The following is an 18,376-nucleotide window of genomic DNA, read 5'->3' on the forward strand; positions in this document are numbered from 1 at the left end:
TTGGCAGAGTTTCTTGGCCCTGTGATGGGAGGTCTCGGCACACTGTGGGAAGATATACTCCTTTTGCTCCTGCAGAAGAACATGTCAGGGTCGCAATGACCGACAGGAAGCTGCCAACTTGGCACCGCTGCAGTTCAGCTTATTGTGGGTCTTGATTAAGCCTCCCTCCTGGAAATGATTCCTCATCTCCCCACCTCCCCTCTTGCTCTAGTAAATGCTCCCCCTCCCTCACTTTTGTTCTGGGTCTTTACACAGGGCAGTGGTTGGGGGAGTGATGGAGATATTTAGGATCTATGTCCTTTCCAATCTCTCAGACCACAGCAGTTAGCACTTTGGAATCATTCCATTCCATTAAAGTGTGCCAGAAAAAACAGACGTGTGATCCCAGCTAATAGAGGAATGTCTCGTATTTAACAGGGAAACAGCAGGGTTCTGATAGGTGGAGGAAAGGGCTCCTGTGGAAAGTTTAATGATTCCAACAGTAAAGATCCCATGTTCGTAATATGGAAATCTCAGATGGGTGGGGGCGGAATTGGATTGACTTCTTTTTTTATTTGCTTGTCATCCCTTTTCATTAATGTCCACCCCATAACCAAGGTCCTTAAGCAATGAAAGTCAGTGGTAAATTCACATTTGTCAAACAAGCTGCGTACACACTGCATTTTACTTTAGAATCAATGGAGACTGAGTACTTGTTTGTTTGTTTTTTTCCTGTGTAGCCCATGCACAGTCTAGAGAAATCACATATTTTTTTGCCTCTGAAAAGTGCTTCTTCATTCTGAAAATAAGAAGCTCAATGCAGGTTGATTCTGCGTTATCCTGCAGTGTGTCCATTTGAAAGCAGATGTGGGTGGTCCTGGCAATGGGGTGGAATGGAGTCCATACCTGTCCAATGGTGTTGTGGGTGGACTGATATCAAGATCACAGTCACCACTTATTTGTTCATTCACCTGGGGCTTGGGAAAAGGTGTGGATGACCTAAACAAAGGGAGGGTTTTGAAACGTGTGTCGAGTAACCATGCCTACCCTTTTGGATCGCAGGATCTAGAATCAATCTATATTGAAAGCAGCATATTGAGGATAAGCACAAACAATTCCAGATTGAGGAAAAACTACCTATTTGTGCTGCAAATGAGCTAATGTGGACACAGAGTCTCTGGGGCTCATTCACACATGACTGCGTCTCTCTGGCTGACTGCAGCATCAAATGATAACTGCATGTGTGAAATAAGCAGTTTTTGGTCCAACAGCTCTAAGCAGACCTTCCATGGCACTTCAGACTTGGGTTTTGGAATAACAGTCAGGCACACATTTACTGTGGATACATTTCAGTAGCCAGTGGAATTATATTGTTATAAGAATCCTGTGACAGTGGAATGGGTAGCACCACTTCATCAGCCATTAAGTGTGTATGTGTGCTGGGTTTTTAAAAACAGGTGGAAAAGTAGTAGCACAGCAGGAAACCAGATGGACTAGAACTCTTGTGTGCTTTTCTCTCTCCCACTGTTGGTTAGTTACAGGAAGTTATTACATTGGAGAGCATACCAAAATGGCGCCCACCACCTACAATCTGAAGCAGTATGGTGGCTATGCTCTACCTCCACTGTCGGAGGCTGTATGCTTTTGAATGCCAGTGGCTGGTGAGCATAAATGGGGAGAGAGCTGCTGTTCTCAGGTCCTGCTTTCAGGCTTCCCATTGGCATCTGGTTGCTCACTGTGAGAATAGGATGCTGGACTAGATGGGCCATTGGTCTGATCCAGCAGGGTCTTCTTATATTCTCACAGTCTAATTAACCACACCAAAATTCTACCACCGAGATGAACAGCAGAGTTCAGACACCCTTGGCAAATTAATGTCCTGTGGGTCTGTAATGCTGTGCTCCAGGAATGGTTTGTGGGGTGTGTGTGTTTGTGACCTTGATGACAACTGCAACTTGAGGTAGCAGCTATTCCTACTTTTCTCTTTCCTGAAGTCCTTGAAGTAGACCTAACCTCTATGGCAATGAAGTGGTGCCATAACTGACAGCAGTCACAAAACATGGGCGATGCCATGCTTAGGGGCACCCATCTCCCAATGCCCTGGAAGTTGAGTTGGTGGCAGTGATTCACACTGCTTAACACCCTCCTCAAGTGATTTTACCTGGTTGTAATGTGTCTTGGAACTCAGATAATGCCACTTGCTTGTCTAGATGAAGGATAGAGGGGTGTGTGTGTAGAAACTAGCCTACTATTTTGGTTTGTTGTTGTTTTTAAACTAGGGTACCATTGGCATGTGAGCCCCAGAAAGTGGTCCAGAAGAGAATATGGCCCTGGGGGTCAAAGCAGTTTGCCACCCCTGCTCTATAAAGTGAGATGAAGTGCCTCTTTCTTTGCATTTAAGAATGGAGAGATGAAAATCCAGAAAGGAAAAGTGGGAGCAGGGGCAGAGAAGGCAGGGGAAGAGGTGTTAGAACTGTTGAGAAGGTGAGCAGCTAGAGCCAAGGGGCATAGTGACCTCTCTGTGACAAGCAGCATCATTTCACCTGTCCTTCCAGCCTCCCCCTTCCAGCCACTGCTTTCCTGTTGTTTAAGATTTACTTCATGATGTGTAGACCAACCTCAACCCAACCTCAGTCCTTTGTCTCCATCAGCAGTCGTCAAAGCCTTCCATATTCATGCTTCTCCTCTGTTTCATGATTGTCGAGAATGTCGTCTCCAGCAACTGGCAAAGAGGGAAAGGAACAAACCCTCTCCTTGCCCAACATGCTCGGACATTTTCATAATTTTCATTATGGTTTGGATAGCTTTGGGCCTTCAGGTATGGTGTGGACTTTTCCTTCCATTTCCCCCTTTTGGAAAAAAAATCCTTGTTGTTTTTTTTTTAAACAACACAATAATACATGGACAGCTTTGTTTTCAACGAAGTTTTGCAAAATCAAGGCCCAAATTAGTTGTAATGTTGGGAGGTCCATCCCCTTTTGGGTTATGCTTTTTTTTAAGGTTATATGTGGCCATGTGGGAAGAGATATCAATTCAGAACAGAAATGCAGCATTCACTAAGGTTTCCTGAACCAAATCATCCTCAATTTGAATCCCTACCCTTCTTTGGCCCTAATTTGAGTTAGCAACCCTACAGTTTCATGTACACCTTTTTAAAAACACAGGAGATCTGAGAAAAGATTCCCTTACCATCTTCTCTAGCTGTGACTCTTGATAACATTTAGATTTCTGAGTGCCAGCTAAGCAGGCAGTAGGGGACATTCACTTATACCAAACTCCAGCTTATTGGTAACATTGCTGATTTCACATATGGTGAAAAATGATTTGAGCCAAGCAAGAGCCATCTTGGTTTCTGATCCATACGAAGCAAAACTGGGTAAGAAGATTTGTGAGGAATCTGTAAGGGGAAGCGTAAGAGCATTTTCACACATGGTACTAGAATTACCTTTCAGCCTGCTGCTTTCATTGTGCACATTTGCAAATGATCTTTAGTATAGGGGGTAGGGGGAAGTTTAAGATGTGAACACATTATTATCAATTTATGAAATGTAGAGACCACGTTTTGTTGCAAAGCAATCAAAGGACAATTTCCAGGGGCTTCTAACATACGCTGAATGAAAATAAAAGATCCTTGCTGCATTGGACTAAGGGTCAAATTACACATTTTCCTTATTGCATACTGTGCAGCGACATAATCTGTTTTTTCTGTAATTGATTAAAGGTGCAGGGAGATTGTTACCCTGATTACAAAGTGTAATTCCCCTTCACTTGAGAACCAATACGATTTTATTTTTTTTACTAAGCCCCATATCCACCCTTCGAGGGAGGTGTCTTTCTGAAGTATGTCCCAACACTTGAGATTCAAGTGTTAGATATAGTCCCAACACTTGAGATTCAAGTGTTGGATATAGAAGTTTGATTTGGCTGTCATGAGAAATAGCCATTGGTCAACCCTCTAGAAAATTTCTCTAATTCTTTTTGAAGCCTTCTAACCCATTGGTCATTACCGTAGGCCATATTGTTATATATGCTTTGTGTGAACAAGCTCCTCCTTTTGTCTGCTCTGAACCTATTGCCAATTGACAAGCAACCCCAAAGCTCTACTATTACAAGAGAGGCAGAAAAATGTCCTCTGCCAGAACTCTTTAGGCAATATAATTTTTACATTTGTGTTACAGGTGCAGGAATTGTAAAAGGCCACCGAAGTCTCATGTGTGAAAATGCTCAAATAATAGTCAGGTTATGATGTTGGCAGGGTATTGTTAGTCCATTAAAAATGATTGACCAATGTTTGGGTAGATCTCTCCCAACAGTGAAGGTGACGCAGGATCATCTCAGCCCTCAATTCATCCTCCTAAGAGGTACAACCACACCAATGCAAAGGCCAAATTATTTGCCACCAAATATGGATCAATAGGATCATAGGAAGCTGCTTCACACTGAGTCTGACCCACAGGTCCTTCAAACTCAGTATTGTCTGCTCTGACTGGCAGTGGCTCTCCGGGGTTTCAAACAGGGGTCTCTCCAAGCCCTAACTGGAGATGCCTGGAACTGAACTTGGGAATTTCTGCATTACAAGAATGCTCCACAACCCTTTCCCAATCAAGTTTGCCTGTTCTTTCAGAAGTCAGCAGTGTCTGCCATAAGCATCAGTATTTTTTTCTACCTGCTCCCCATCTAACTGGGTATGGGACCTTGGGCCTTCCAGATGTTGCTGAACTTCAGCTCCCATCATCCCAGGTCATTGGCCATGCTTAATGGGGGTTGTAGTTCATCAACATCTGGAGAACTAATGGTTCCCCTCACCTGCCTTATCCTGAGAAGACTTTGGTGCAGGGAAAGATGGGACCACCCTACCCATTCTGGGATTACTTCCAACATTTCAAATAGGTTCAGACAGGTACATGAGCTTTATGTCAATTGAGAAAGGAATTTATAGCACGGAAGAGGGTAGTGGACCAAGTGAGACAGCCGCTGTTCTAGGGATCTAGCAGCAAGCCATGAAACATAAAATGTTGTTTGTTTTAACCTGGAGCTGCATTTTCAATTTAGATGTCCATTATAGGTGCTGTAAAAGTTAGCTAACTTTTACAGTCATTTTATATTGCTCTCCAATTACTGAAACATTCAGAATTCAGAAACCCATAACACTCTAGCAAAATTAAGAGCCAGTTCACCAACAAAGAGAGTAATTTGCCAGTCAACTAACTATAGTGCGTAGGTGACCTCTAGGACATGACCTTCCCAATGTTGCTTGGGTACCTTTTCCATCATCCCTTACTATTGGCTGTGCTGCTTGGGGCTGATGGGAGTTGGAGTCCAGCAACATCTCTGTCCCAGCATCTCCAGTTGACATAAACCAGAGACACCTGTAGATTGTTTAAGTGTGCACTCTATTTAGTAAGTAGATGAAATTAGAGGTTATGATCTGAGAAAACGAAAGTTTCATAGCATACCGGTGAAACAAATGACAGGCACATCTGTAGACTTATTTACAAGGCTAGGCTTGGTCACATAAAGTAGCTCCTTTGTAAGCATGGTGGGGACATTTCCAGATCATTACCAATAGTGCAATACATATTGCTTATTTACATAGCAATTGTTCCCACTCAAAGTGTGGAAAAGATTACTCAAAAAGTCACCACATATTGCCGTGTTAAATTTTATGATTGCAGGCATGTTGAGAACCTGCCAGCAGTCCACATCATGTCTACAGAAGAGGTGAATTAGATCACTGCATGGACCCATCCTCAAGGATTTGGGGTCTCTCTGAGCCAGTTGTCAGGTTGCCCTCTGAGAACACGATTCTGTACCCCCAAGTGCCCAAATGTGATCACATAGATGGTTGCTCTTGTAGGCCACCGTGGAGCAAAGGGAAGCAATGAAAGCTCAGGCGCATCCAGGTCATTTAATAAGAAATAAATTAACTAAGGAAGGTGGTGTTAAACAGAGATGTCCCACTGAATAAGTGTTGTGGTGCTGCTTACCCAAGGCTGGTTTCTGAGCCCAGTTGAAAGGTATCCCATACCCCAACCCCTGGGAACAGGATGGTGCATATGTGTAAATAAATATGGCACCACCACTTTGCTGAAACTAAGCAGGTCTAGGATGAGTCTTTGCTCAGCCAGAAAACACCCAGGGAATCCTATACACGCCATCTTGAGTTCCATGTTGGAAGAAAGGCAGGTTTAAAGTGAAAGCGTGGCAGGAGGGTTGTATCCAATTATGTTTTGTTCAGAGTAGACTGGTTGAAATTAATAGGAATTGTTAACTTTGGTCCATTATAATGGGTCTGCCTTGAGTAAAATTTTGTTGGATGCAACCCAGAGAAATGGAATGCAAAGAAGGCAAGCCTCTTATCTCCTTCCTCTAATTCAGAATGTGCCCTGCTCAATGCAGCTTTTAATTTTAATCAGATAGGAGGGGGAAGGTAGCAGTTTACGAGACAACATGGATGTACCCCAACTGCAGCCAGGTGGCTACTTTTATTCCTTTTAGTTCTTTTGAAAACAATTACATGTATGTCACTATCTCTCTGTTCTTTTCTAGTTTGGATCTTTATTTTGTGGGATTGCTTTATTTTTTCCCCTTTTTTTCTTTTTTCTCTCTTCTCTGTGTTTTCTTTCCTCCCCCCTTTGTCTCCCATTCCCCCTTTCCCTGCTTTAGGTTTCAGAGAAATTATGTTGAATCCAATAACCCTTCCTGGACATTCTAATCCTCTTAACCATCATGGCATTTATGTTGAGGATGTCAGTGTTTATTTCAGCAAAGGACGTCATGGCTTTTAAAAAACCACAAACAACGGTGCAAAGCAAAAACAAAGACAAAAACATATCAAATCAAAAACCTCCCTGAAAGGTTTCATTGTTCTGATGTCAAGTTTGTTGACTGTGCCCTTTGATCGCTGTGGGACACAGTGGGAGACTGCGGTCTGTATATGGATCAAAGCCGCCGCCTTGTGGGACTGGACCTCAGTCTGCACCATGCTGAAAAAGACCAAGGGGTTATATACAATATATTATTATTTTTCTGTCACCAGATCACAGGGTTATTCTTCTCCTCTGTTGGTCACTGTGTTCTTTCCCTCTGTTGGTCACGGTGTTTCCTGCAAGCCACAACAAGAGCAAAGCAGAGCAACAAAACAAAAACAAAAAAGTTTCTTTTTTTATGTAAAAAACCTTGAAGGCGTCATCCCAGCAGTTGCACTTTGCTTAAATTTTTTTTTTAAAAAAAGAACGAAACCGACCAATTGAAGTCCAGCAACTTTAGCTGTGGCCCTTCCCACCTGGAATCCTTGTGACATCACAACATTCTGTTAAAGCCGCCTGCTAGATCAGTCACTCATGGTGGTGGCCAGGTCATGGGAGATGCCCCCGTGGAAGAGAAGATGGGGAGTACAGAAGATGCTTTAACAGAGTGAAGACCCTTGGTAAGAACAAAGCCAGCCCCCCTCCATCCCACTTCTGTCCCCACCCCACCCCTCCGTCCACCTAGCCCCAAGCTGTTACACAGAAACGATGGGTTTTTTTGTGACGATGGAGAAGTTCTGCTACCCTACCTGGAGGAAAAGATACCAGTGGCTTTGGGTTTGGTTTTTTTAAAAAAAAAAAATACAAATGTCCTAGGAGGATCTTTCTGTTTGTGTGTGCGCGTGCGTTTTGTGTGTTAGAGCCTCTCTTCAGCTATCTCAGTGTTCCATTTTTTTGTACACCAGCCTCTTCCCTGCTGCTTGTATAATGGCTTTACTTGGGGGCGGGAGGTGTAGGGCAAGGCGGTGCTCTCCTGGACTTCACACCTGGATGGATGAGGAGTGGTGATCCCAGTCAGTGATATGCCAATAGGGCAGAGAAAGAGAAGTGTGGAAGGCCACACAAGTGTATTTCCACCCCCAATCTGCAAACCAACCGTCTCTTTTGCCTTCCTGAACACCTCCTTCCATCACCATAACCTCCCATTTCTTTTCCACCGAGTTAGAGATGTATTATAATTCTGTCGTGCACACCAAATGGTTGGCTCAAGGCATACAAACTAAGCAAAGGGGGATCTGAGTCAAAATTTCATTGCTTATTCTCTGACATAAACACAACTATTGATTCTGGACTTGGATCAATATTAGTATCTATACGTAGACACATTCCTTTCTTCTTATCATTTTAACTGCATCCCCAAAACTTATCATAATGGTGGGAGTGGAAGGGTAACCAATCCTTGAATACCACCCTCAGGAGTTTATTTTTAATTTAATTAAAAAAAAACACAACTCTATCTGGTAAGTATGTGTTCTATGAAATGACCAATAGTAGATAGAGTTCTCTTCCCACCCCTTCAGATTCTAGGTTGAACATGCTTTGAAGAAAATTTACTTATGCAAATCTGTTAAACACAGGCAGGCCTTCTGTTAAACAATTTGCAGGATTCTAGCAGGTGGTAGAGGGTCATGAGGTCTCTTAACAGCCCATGAGCGATGGAGACATCAATTTTCTCAAATGCTCTCTCCATATTATATAGTTTCCAAAATTGCTCATTCTGGTTGGTAACTTCATAGGCAGAGGGGGGGGGGAGAATTTTGAAGCTTGAGGTACCAGAGCTGAAGACATTCCACTAACGTTGCCCTTTCATGCATCTGCTGGGATCTTCTCTTCAAATTTCTCCTCAGGATACTTCTCGAAAGCCATGCATCACTTTATTCCATCTTTTGCCAGTTTGCGCAGATAGCCGAGTGAACTGGAGCCCAAATATAAAGCTAGCAGTTTTAATGAAATGACAGTGTAACCACAGGCGTTTGCCTCCTTTTCAAGACTGGAAGAGTGGATTTGGTTCGAATTAAATAAGAAACAAAGCAACCAAAATGTTAACCAAAGCAAAATTCTGAGAGGCTCTTTGTCAAAGCAGAGAATGCTGGGAAACAATGTGGGCCTAATCTCCAGTTTGGGTTACATTCACAGGACCATTTGTCTTGCTTGTTGTTGTTTCTCAACCCAGATCTGAGGCTAACTCAACGTGTCCTGGTGTTGGTATTACAAATTTCCAGGAACACCATTACATTTTTCCTCACTGTGATCAACTTAAGGCATGTCCACACTCCCATTTGTCCTATGATTCCTAGTTACGAGTCTGAGAGGTTGTTCTTCTGTCCTACCACTTTCCTTCGGAAACCCCACCAGAGCAAACATCGGTTTGGTTTTCTGTGAATTGACGTTTGTCTCAGCTAGGTTTTCCCAGGGAAAGTGGCAGAACAAAAGAAAAGAAAACAAAGAACCTCTCAAACCTGTAACTCGAGATCATGGGACAAATGGAAGTGTGGCTGATCGTTGTTTCTCATACTTCTGAGATCTATTGTACACTGAATTAAAACTGGAAGCACACATTCGTCTTTTACCAGATAAGAAATATTTTTGTTGAAAGTGTGGAAAGGGAGCAGCTAAACACCTGCAGAGGAAACCACTCCTACTTTGTGTGGGTCACTGTTTGGAGTGGTAGGCTGAGAACAGTGACTCGCACAGGGAGCCAACAGGAAGTTATGGCTGCTTTGTGTCTGCATCAGCAGCAGTTGATTTTTCCCAATCACACCCATAGCAGAAACTTGGCCAAATTTGAACACCCCCAGCAGAAGCTTGATTGCTCTGACCTTGCCTTCTCCCAAGGTGTGATGCAGAGAGTCACCAGATGTCCTACTCCATGGGTGGATCTGCTGAACTCACACTAGTCTTGAATGGTCGGGTTTATTTCTTTTGACACAGTTCTCACCGCGTAGTTTTGGAAGGACTGACTTGAGCAGTGGAAAAGTCTCTGGTAGTTCCTTAATGCTGAAAAGTGGGGCAGGGTGGGTAGGAGATCCAGGCCTTGGGCACTTGCAATTGTTGGCTTTACGTCGCAGGTTTTAAGGGAAAAGTTGTTCCTGATTTTAATTATTGTAAATCATTACCTCATTTCCCACCAACGAGACTCCTCCACCCCTGATCATTTCTCTTCTCTTATACCATGTCTGTCATCTTGTGCTATGAAAATGGGAACATCCCCTTTCACAGAGACTCTAGGGGTCTTTGATGTCTAGTTTCTTAATAAACACTTTATTTTCTAATTAAACTGCTGCACGGAGTCTTTCCTTTTGAAAGCAAAACAAATCAATAAAATTCCCAATGACGTGTCTTTTCTCATCATTGCTACAGAAGCCAAATGGCATGTGCTGTAGGGAGAAATGAAATTATTTGTCATGTGGCGGATGCTATTTGACCTTTGAGCTGGTCCACACAGACATGTATGCACCACTTAATAACTTGACACTTGCTGGCTAGCAGTTGAATGTGTGAACTGAGTCCACTGAAAGGCACTGCATTGTGAGGAGATACTGTTGTCAAGCAGAGTGAAATAGAGCTGTAATTAATCACCAGTGGGCTGAGATTGTGCTGGTAAAGTAATAAAGCTAATTTATGCAGATAAAACAAGCTAATTCATTAAGGTAGTTTACAAAGATTCCAATCAGTGCAGTTGTTGAGTCTTTCAGAGGGTTTCTTAGCTGGCCAGGCAAAGCGGCCCCTCTGGAGTTCTTCTTGGCTCTTATAATGTCTTCAAGAATGATGAATGAATGGAAATTTCCATTTGCCCAACCTTGGACCCTCAGCTATTGTTGTACTACAACTACCAGTAACCATTGACCATGCTAGCTAGGGATGATTAAAGTTGTAGTCCAACAGCACCTGATGACTCAAGGTTGGGGACAGCTAATCTATGCCATCTCACTGAGGAGGAACGGTCACTAACTATTGAGCCAATTCTCCTGTTCTAGGGACATCAACCAGCCAATCACATTTAGAAGTAAAATTTCATAACCTTTTCCCAAGTTATGGTAGGTTCAAATTGTAGCATTGTGATAATGTGGTGAAAATGTTATGGGGGTCAATTGTACCAAGATTGTGATGATTTATGGTCCCGCACAGCTACAGTAAGTGCATCTCTGAGATGGATTCTTTTCCGTAAGATGGTTCCTTTCACATAATGGTGAAAACTTGATTCAGGCATTCTAGTAAGCAGGATGATGATGAGTAGCAATACCAAAGTTTCATGTAAATAATTGCTGATGAGTTTTCACATGTGCAAGTCATTGCAACTCTTCCATCAGCCAGCAATGAACATAGGCATGTAAGCCATCTTTGAACCCTTCTTCTTCCTCTTCTTTTTTCCAGAGTGGCTTAGGGATGCCAACAGTAGGGAGATTACGTGGACTAGAGATGCATGATTTTTAAAATAAATAAAAAAATCAATATCAGCTGCATTTATATGGACAACTGGTACCTTTCTTACCATAAGGAGAAATTAATGGATGTGCAGAATATTGATAGTTCCAACTTATTTTCAAAAAAAAGTTATGTATTTTATTCTGAGGCAGCAGAACAACAGATGAACTGGACAAAGGAGGAGCCCTAACCCCACATAGTAGCTGTGAATTTCTTCTTAAGTGAAATCTGGTAATGATCATTGGATGTGTGAGGCCTTCCTTGAGAAAGATCCATTGCTTGTACCAAAATCATTGTTTGGCTTCCTTCAAAACCCCTCTAACAATTTTGACTGTAGGGGAACAATCACATTAACTTCATGTGTTGCTTTGGACAACTATTTGGAGCCAACTCAAGCCAGTCGCATAATCACAGGTCAGCAGTTGGCTGAAGAAGCTATGTGTAGAGGTGAAAGATGGTTGCAGGAAGCAACTTTTAAGGGCAAATGAGGACATGTCCTTTTAAAGTAGTGGAGGAATTTGAAGTTTTGTTCTTTAGTTGCTTGGCCTTATCTAGCCAGAACTCTCAAGCTGTCTTCAGCTGTGCATATTCTTGTTACTTAAGGGGTCTGAGATGTTTCTGTTGATTATTTCATTTTTCCTTGTGGCCTTGCTAGAGTTTTAAAATGTCCCTAGAAGGCTCTGTCAGAATGGAGGACAGTAGCCTTCAACTGTGATGTGTAGATGGAAAGTTGCTCATAGATTAAGTTAAATTCATGTCACCCAGAGACTACCCCCTTTTGTCTCTCTAGAGTGGAGAAGGATATTGAGATTCCTCAGGGATGATATGAAAGGCCCCTCTTGTCTGTGTGTCATACCAAACTAGAAAGAACTTTTTCAGTGGCTACGTGAGCCATCAGATACAAAAACTACTTTTTACTGCTGCCAATCTACCACTGTCTCTGAGGGTCCTTGAGAACTTCAGGGAAAATCCAAGATGGGGAATTGTTTGAACTGACATCAGAAGATGTTGCAACAGCAGTTTCACCACAGCTATCATGGGAGCAGGAGAAATATAGGAAGTTTTGATGGTCTCACGCTAGTCCCTAATAAGTAAAAATAAAGACATTACTTTTGATGGTCTTTTTGATATCCAAAGCTGGCTTTCAGACATTATACATCCCGCTGGCACCCGGGGCAGGTTTTCTTCACCCTTTTCTCCCTTCTATTCACATCTAATTAGGGTATCTTCTGTGACTGGTGAGTAGATGCAGTGAACAGTAGAGTAACTATGGATTTCTGTGTCCAGGGAAAGCTCCAAGGGAAGCCCCACCACCACATCCATAAGGAAATTTGGCATTGGGGTAAGTTGGGAATGGTTAAGGACAGGACCTTAAAGATTGCTGCTGCTGAAATTCCATGTTCCCACTGCTCAAATAGACTGCTCCTACTTGGAAACTCATGTCTGTCTCTCTTTTCAGAGGCTTGAGTATGCTACACTCTACTACACTCTAGAGGTGTTCACACATTACTTTCATCAAGTGTACAATCACTGGACCTGTGTCCACACTAATTGAGCTCTACACACATGCAGTTATTCACATGAAGTGCTCAGCAGATGTAGTCTGTGTAGACAACCGTTGAGCTGTGCAAGTAAACAAGTGTACACTCCTTCATATAAACACTTTTACATGTGTAGAGACAGCTTGTGCCTGTGCCTTCTGCTATGCTTCAACATATAAAGCAGTCTTACACCAGGCTGTCCATCTACTGTATCTCAGTATTGCCTACTCTGACTGACAGTGAGTCTTCAGGTTCACAGCCAAGGGGTGTGGAGTCTTTTTGGCTCCAGGAAGCCAAATCTGCATCTGGCCTCACCTTGTGAGGCATCTTTGACAGGTGAGTGGGACAACCTGATTATCCTTCACAAGACATCCCTATGACATCACATGATTGAGAAGAGGGTTGTCTCACCCATCTCTCAAAACCCATCATGCAAGTTTCCCAAGTGCCTGACAGCCAGCTTGGGTGATGAGGAGGGGAGAAAGAAGCCTGCATTTTGCAGGCATCAAATGCAGGTCCCTTAACTGCCTATCAGCTGATGTCACTCAGGTCAAATTGAACTCCCTGGTTGAACAAGACTGGCCTGCAGGTTGGATATTCCTCCACCCCTGGGCTACCAGATCCTTTAAACTGCAGACTGAATGCAGGATTTCCTGCATGCTTTGGCCTCTCCACACTCCAGTGAGTCACCAATGAAAAGCTGGAATGTTGCCACTCTGTCTGGTCTGCTTAACTTATTGAGCCTCTGAACAAGCTAGCATATGACTTATCATCCACTGCAAAAATAAAAATGCTGAAAAATGCTCTTTTCCAAAGAAAACATTGCAGAAGTGAACAGTCAATATGTATTGCATTATCTTTGATCCTTGTTTTGTTCTCTGCCAACCTCTCCCACCTCTTCCCAGCTGAGGTTGTAGCAGGATAAGTGCTGGTTATTGCCCTACCCTTCCTACACTAGGCCTGTGTAGCACACGTTGATTTACGATTTTACGACAACATGGGATTGGAAGAATCAGGTGGGATGTCAAAAGTGGGTGATGGTGTAGCAGTGAGGAGGGTGGGAGAAGGAGACATACAGGCAGCAAAAGCAACTCTGTTACCTTAATGGCCTTTCCCCATTTGCAAGGCTCATTCACCACCCTAATACGCTACTGCTTCTTCAGTGCATGTTTGGGACTTCTTCCTACTTTACTCTGTGATTTCAACCAATCAGGGAACACATAGTGAACCTGATGATGGCATGGAGCCACATGGCCAATTGTGTTTGTCCCATGGGACAATGTCATTGACAGCAAATGAAACCATCTCAGAGGGGGAAACACCTCTTTGTTGTCCAGATCATTGAGCTGATGCTTTCTGTCTTGTTGTTTCTGCAGGCTACAATGGTGATGGGAACTGTCAGTGTGTTTTGGTGCAAGTCTCTCAAGCCAATCTAGTTCTAATGGGAGATAATTATGCATGACTAGTTCGGGAAGAATGTGTACGGGTAGGCACATCTGAAGTGTTCCTGAACATGCATCCCACTGACAGTAATGAAGTGTGGATGTCTGGCATCAAAATGAACATCCCTGTACGCACTATAAACCGACTTGCATGGCAGGATCAGGGCAAGGGGAACTGTTTATTCTGATGCCTTGGCAACAGGGGCACATCCCCTCTTTTCCCAAACTCCTCCTTCTCCTCCCCGCACCCTGCTAACAGTTTAACACCCTTTTGTAGAATGGTGTCAACGTTGCAAAGAAATGTGATGCATGTTTTGTGAGAAGCAGGTGAAAAATGCTTACGGTCTCCCCCCCCTCCCCTGCTTGCGCTCAGATCTAATTATATTGTTGCTATAATTATTATAAGACATCAGAAAGTAAGAGAATACCCCCAACAAATACTCTTCAATTTATATATTGTTTGTTTTCCAACGTATATGGATAGTTTATATTGAAGTTGTTTTTCACAAATTCTCCAAAGGCACACCCTCCAACCTGCTCTGGGGAAATCCAAAAGGATTTACCTGCCTTCTCCATCCTCCCTTGGCCCCAGTGTCCACTGGGACTTCCATCTTTGCCCTTTTGAATCCAGGAATCCGGGAAGATCAAAGTTCCCAAGAAGGCTTGTACACCCTTAGAGAATGATAAGCCCCCAGAGCTCTGGCAATGTCAACAGAGCATCTTCCTCTCATTTCGATCTGAACTTTTGGTGCAGTCCGCAGGTGCTTCAGGTTAAACTCAGGTATTAGAAAGGGATAAAAAGTAGTTCATATGGTGGTAAAGTGCTAAGCAGAGGCTCAAAGGAGTGGAGGAAAAGTGTGTGAAAGGCAAATTGATGGACGGAGGGCAGCACCCCTTTTATGAGTTGTTTGTTTACCAGTTTGAACATTCCCAGCTCTGGCTTGTGTAATCAGTAGAGATGCCCTCCTTCCCTTGTTATTTGCCAACCCTCCAAGGTCTCAATCAATCAGCATAAAAGTTTAACAAGTTGCAAGAGTAATGACCAGAGATTCTCTGAAGGGGAAATTTATCTACTAGGGGTTAGCTTGAGAGCATTACTAATGGAAAGAGTCTGTTTGTTTATGGCAGGGGGAGGGTAGCGAGGTAGTGGGAATATATAATAACCCCATTCATACATTTACTTGTTTGTAGGGTGTTCATGTTTAGCAGCAGGAGTAGAGAATACTACTTCTCTCTGTGCCCCAATGGAGCACAAAAACAGGACACATGATAATATTGATGTCCTGCTCCCATGGAACCCTATGTATGAGCAGCTACTTCCTTAGTGTTCCCTTTTCTGATCTTCATACAGAAACTTGGGAAGAGAGCAGAAGACCTAGTGACAGGGACAAACAACATTGGAGCGGCTTGGATGCATAGCCCTGCTCCTGCGTGTGATCCCTGCACACAGTTAAGAGCACATTAAGACCACAGCTGAATCGGGCCAATGGGCCATCTAGTCCAGCATCCTGTTTTCACAGTGGCCACCCAGATGCCCATGGGAAACAGGACCTGGGTGCAACAGAACTCTCCCCTCCTTTGTTTTTCAGCAACTGGTAATTCAGAAGCATTACTGCCTCTGTCAATGGAAGCAGAGCATAGCCGTCATGGCCAGCACCACTGATAGCCTTCTCCTAGATGAATTTGTCCAATTGATGGTCATCACTGCCTCTGGGGGGAGGGAGTTCCGTAGTTCACACACTGCATGAAGAAGTACTTTCCTTTATTGGTCCTGAATTTTGCAACATTCAGCTTCTTTGAATGGCCATGAGCTCTTGTACTCTGTGTGTTTGTTTGTGTGTGAGAGAGAAAGAAACCTTTCTCTGTGTGCTTTCTCTATGCCATGCACAATTTTTAAACTTCTATCAGGCCACCTCTTGCCTTTTCTCTAAATCAAATATCCCAGATGTTGCTACCTTCCCTCATAGCTGAGTCAATGCATCCCCTTGATGGTTTTGGTTTCCCTTTTCTGAATCTTTTCCAACTCTGCAAGAACTTTTTTTGGGGTTCGTTGACCAGAACGGTACACAGTATTCTAAAACTATTCCAGATAAGTATGTGAACAAGCCTAAGTTATACATGGGCCATTTTCTTTTTCCTTCTAAGGAGTGTTTCAAACATGTTCCTCCCCAACCCAGGTGTGAAGTTGTATATGTAGTGATGCTTGAGGAATCCAATCTTTGCAAATCCTGATACAAACTGGCCTGATGTACCCAGAACAATGGCCTGACTCAGGAGGCTTCCTCTTATGCCACCTCACTGTGTCTGAAGTGTTTTGGGGATCACAAAGTCAACAAAATGCAGGGGTTAAAAGCTTTTCCTAGACAGTGCATCCTTTTAATGCTCCTGCACCCACCCATACAGAAACACTCCCCATCTATGGAAGAACAGTGGGATCAGGCCAGAGTCTGAAGCTAGAGGAAACCTCATTGGTCCCTTTGCTCCACCTGACAACTTCTGAACCAGTTCATAGGCTGCTGTACCTCTTCCTCATCACCATCAGTGGGCAGGCCAGCAGGTCTCTCTTCTGTCATGCTACCCTAGAGGAAGCTAAGGTCACCACTTCAGAGGCATAGCAAGGTGAGGTGGTACCCGGTGTGGAATTTTTTTGTCACCCCTCCCCATTGACGTCTCGGGGTAGGCTTGGGAGTCATGGGCAAGTGGCGTGCCGAATGTCCCCCTGGGCGTGCTGCCCGCCTGCAACTCCCAAGCCTACCCCGAGCTGTCAAAATGAAGGCAAAGCGGCACAGCTCCTCCCTTGCCCCGACGGCTCGGGGTAGGCTTGGGAATCACCAGCGTGCAGCGAGTCGAATGTCACCCCTTAGTGATGACACCCGGGGCATTCCACCCCCCCTTCCTATGGCTCTGCACTGCTTCAAGACCCATAGCTTTGTACAGATCAGTGTCAACCCTAAGTACAGTCATTATGCACAATGGCCCTTGGAAACAGTGGTGAGAAGTGGGGTAGTGGTGGTTTGTTGCTGTTGTTTTCCCCTTCCTGCCATGTTCCAGAACACTGAGTCCAACCTAAATAAGTGTTGACGGAACTGTTGTTAAATCAGCTTAGAGACCCGCAGGCAGCCTCAGGCTTGTAAATGCACAATTTGTGAGCCTTATTTTCATGTGACTTTACAATAATTCATGTCTTCCCAAGTCATTATTTTAATATTTAACTAACTAGTAGCATTACCTTATGGCTGTCAACCCTGCATTACTTAAACACTGGAAATAATGGATGGCAAAGAGGGAATTATAAATCCACAAATGACAGCCGGCAAACAATGAATTCAGCAGGCGAGGAAATGAAGGATCTATTTGCAAAATTCCAAAGTCGACTTTGCATCCTGTTTGAATTTGGGATAAGCAATAACTGCAGCGTTTGTTTTGAGAATTAGTTTTCGGATTGAATATAGATGACAGGAACGAGCCACAGACCATTCAGGGTATGAGTCCAAAACTTGGTCAGGTGAGTAACTCATTTAACAGGTGAAAGAAGAACACACTCTTAAGCCCTTGGACTTACCCTTTATTAGGAAAGGGGGGATAAGTTTAATTCAGTTCACATTTAAAGTGACCTAATTCACACTTTCTGAAACAATGCATGAACCAAAATGTATGAATCTTCTGAAATTTGCGCTTTTCACATTTGGCAGCCAGGTAATGTGTGCAAAGATGCATATTTGGTACAGGGTTTATGTGTGCATAAAAATGCTTTGGATGCTTTGGGGAGAAACTGCTTTAGAAAAATGTGGGTATTAGGCAAAATTGCAAACAAGAATGTGCTTATTAGGAGAAATTTGTGCTAAATTTTTAATTAGGACCTTAAAAAAAAAGCAACCTGATGTGGAAATGGAAATGTGGATAACTGAACGTAAAACTGGGGAAAATGAGAACCTGGGAGAAATCACCATCCCATGTTCTCTGGCAGTGTTTTAAATGAGGGAGCATTCAGAAATTCAGTCTTCCGTTGGTAATAATACTAGTACAACCCAGCAATATATATTCATCACATGGGACTGCTAAATATGTTTTTCACCTCCTTCACCCTGTTCCATCCACTGTGCCAGAATTCTCACATCCTGGAATAGCAGCAATGCTCCTGCTCCCCCCCCTTTCCCCCCTTTTTTCGTTAACCGCTGTT

At 43.4% G+C, this 18,376-nt stretch overlaps 1 protein-coding gene across 4 annotated transcripts in view; it reads left to right on the forward strand.

The window, feature by feature from the left end:
* Positions 1-18,376, forward strand: part of NTRK3 (neurotrophic receptor tyrosine kinase 3) — a 421,592-nt gene that overhangs the window by 300,746 nt on the left and 102,470 nt on the right. Inside the window, exon 13 of one of the 4 annotated variants that reach the window (XM_083586419.1) lies at positions 6,646-10,065. The exons of the other annotated variants lie outside the window; for them this stretch is intronic. Coding sequence (XP_083442545.1) covers positions 6,646-6,767 — 122 coding nt within the window. The 3' untranslated portion in view covers positions 6,768-10,065. Of the gene's footprint in view, positions 1-6,645; positions 10,066-18,376 lie in introns of those variants that run through there. 4 annotated transcript variants of the gene reach the window in all.

This window comes from Podarcis filfolensis (assembly GCF_964270895.1).
Source record: "Podarcis filfolensis genome assembly, chromosome: 14".
Taxonomy (NCBI): domain Eukaryota; kingdom Metazoa; phylum Chordata; class Lepidosauria; order Squamata; family Lacertidae; genus Podarcis; species Podarcis filfolensis.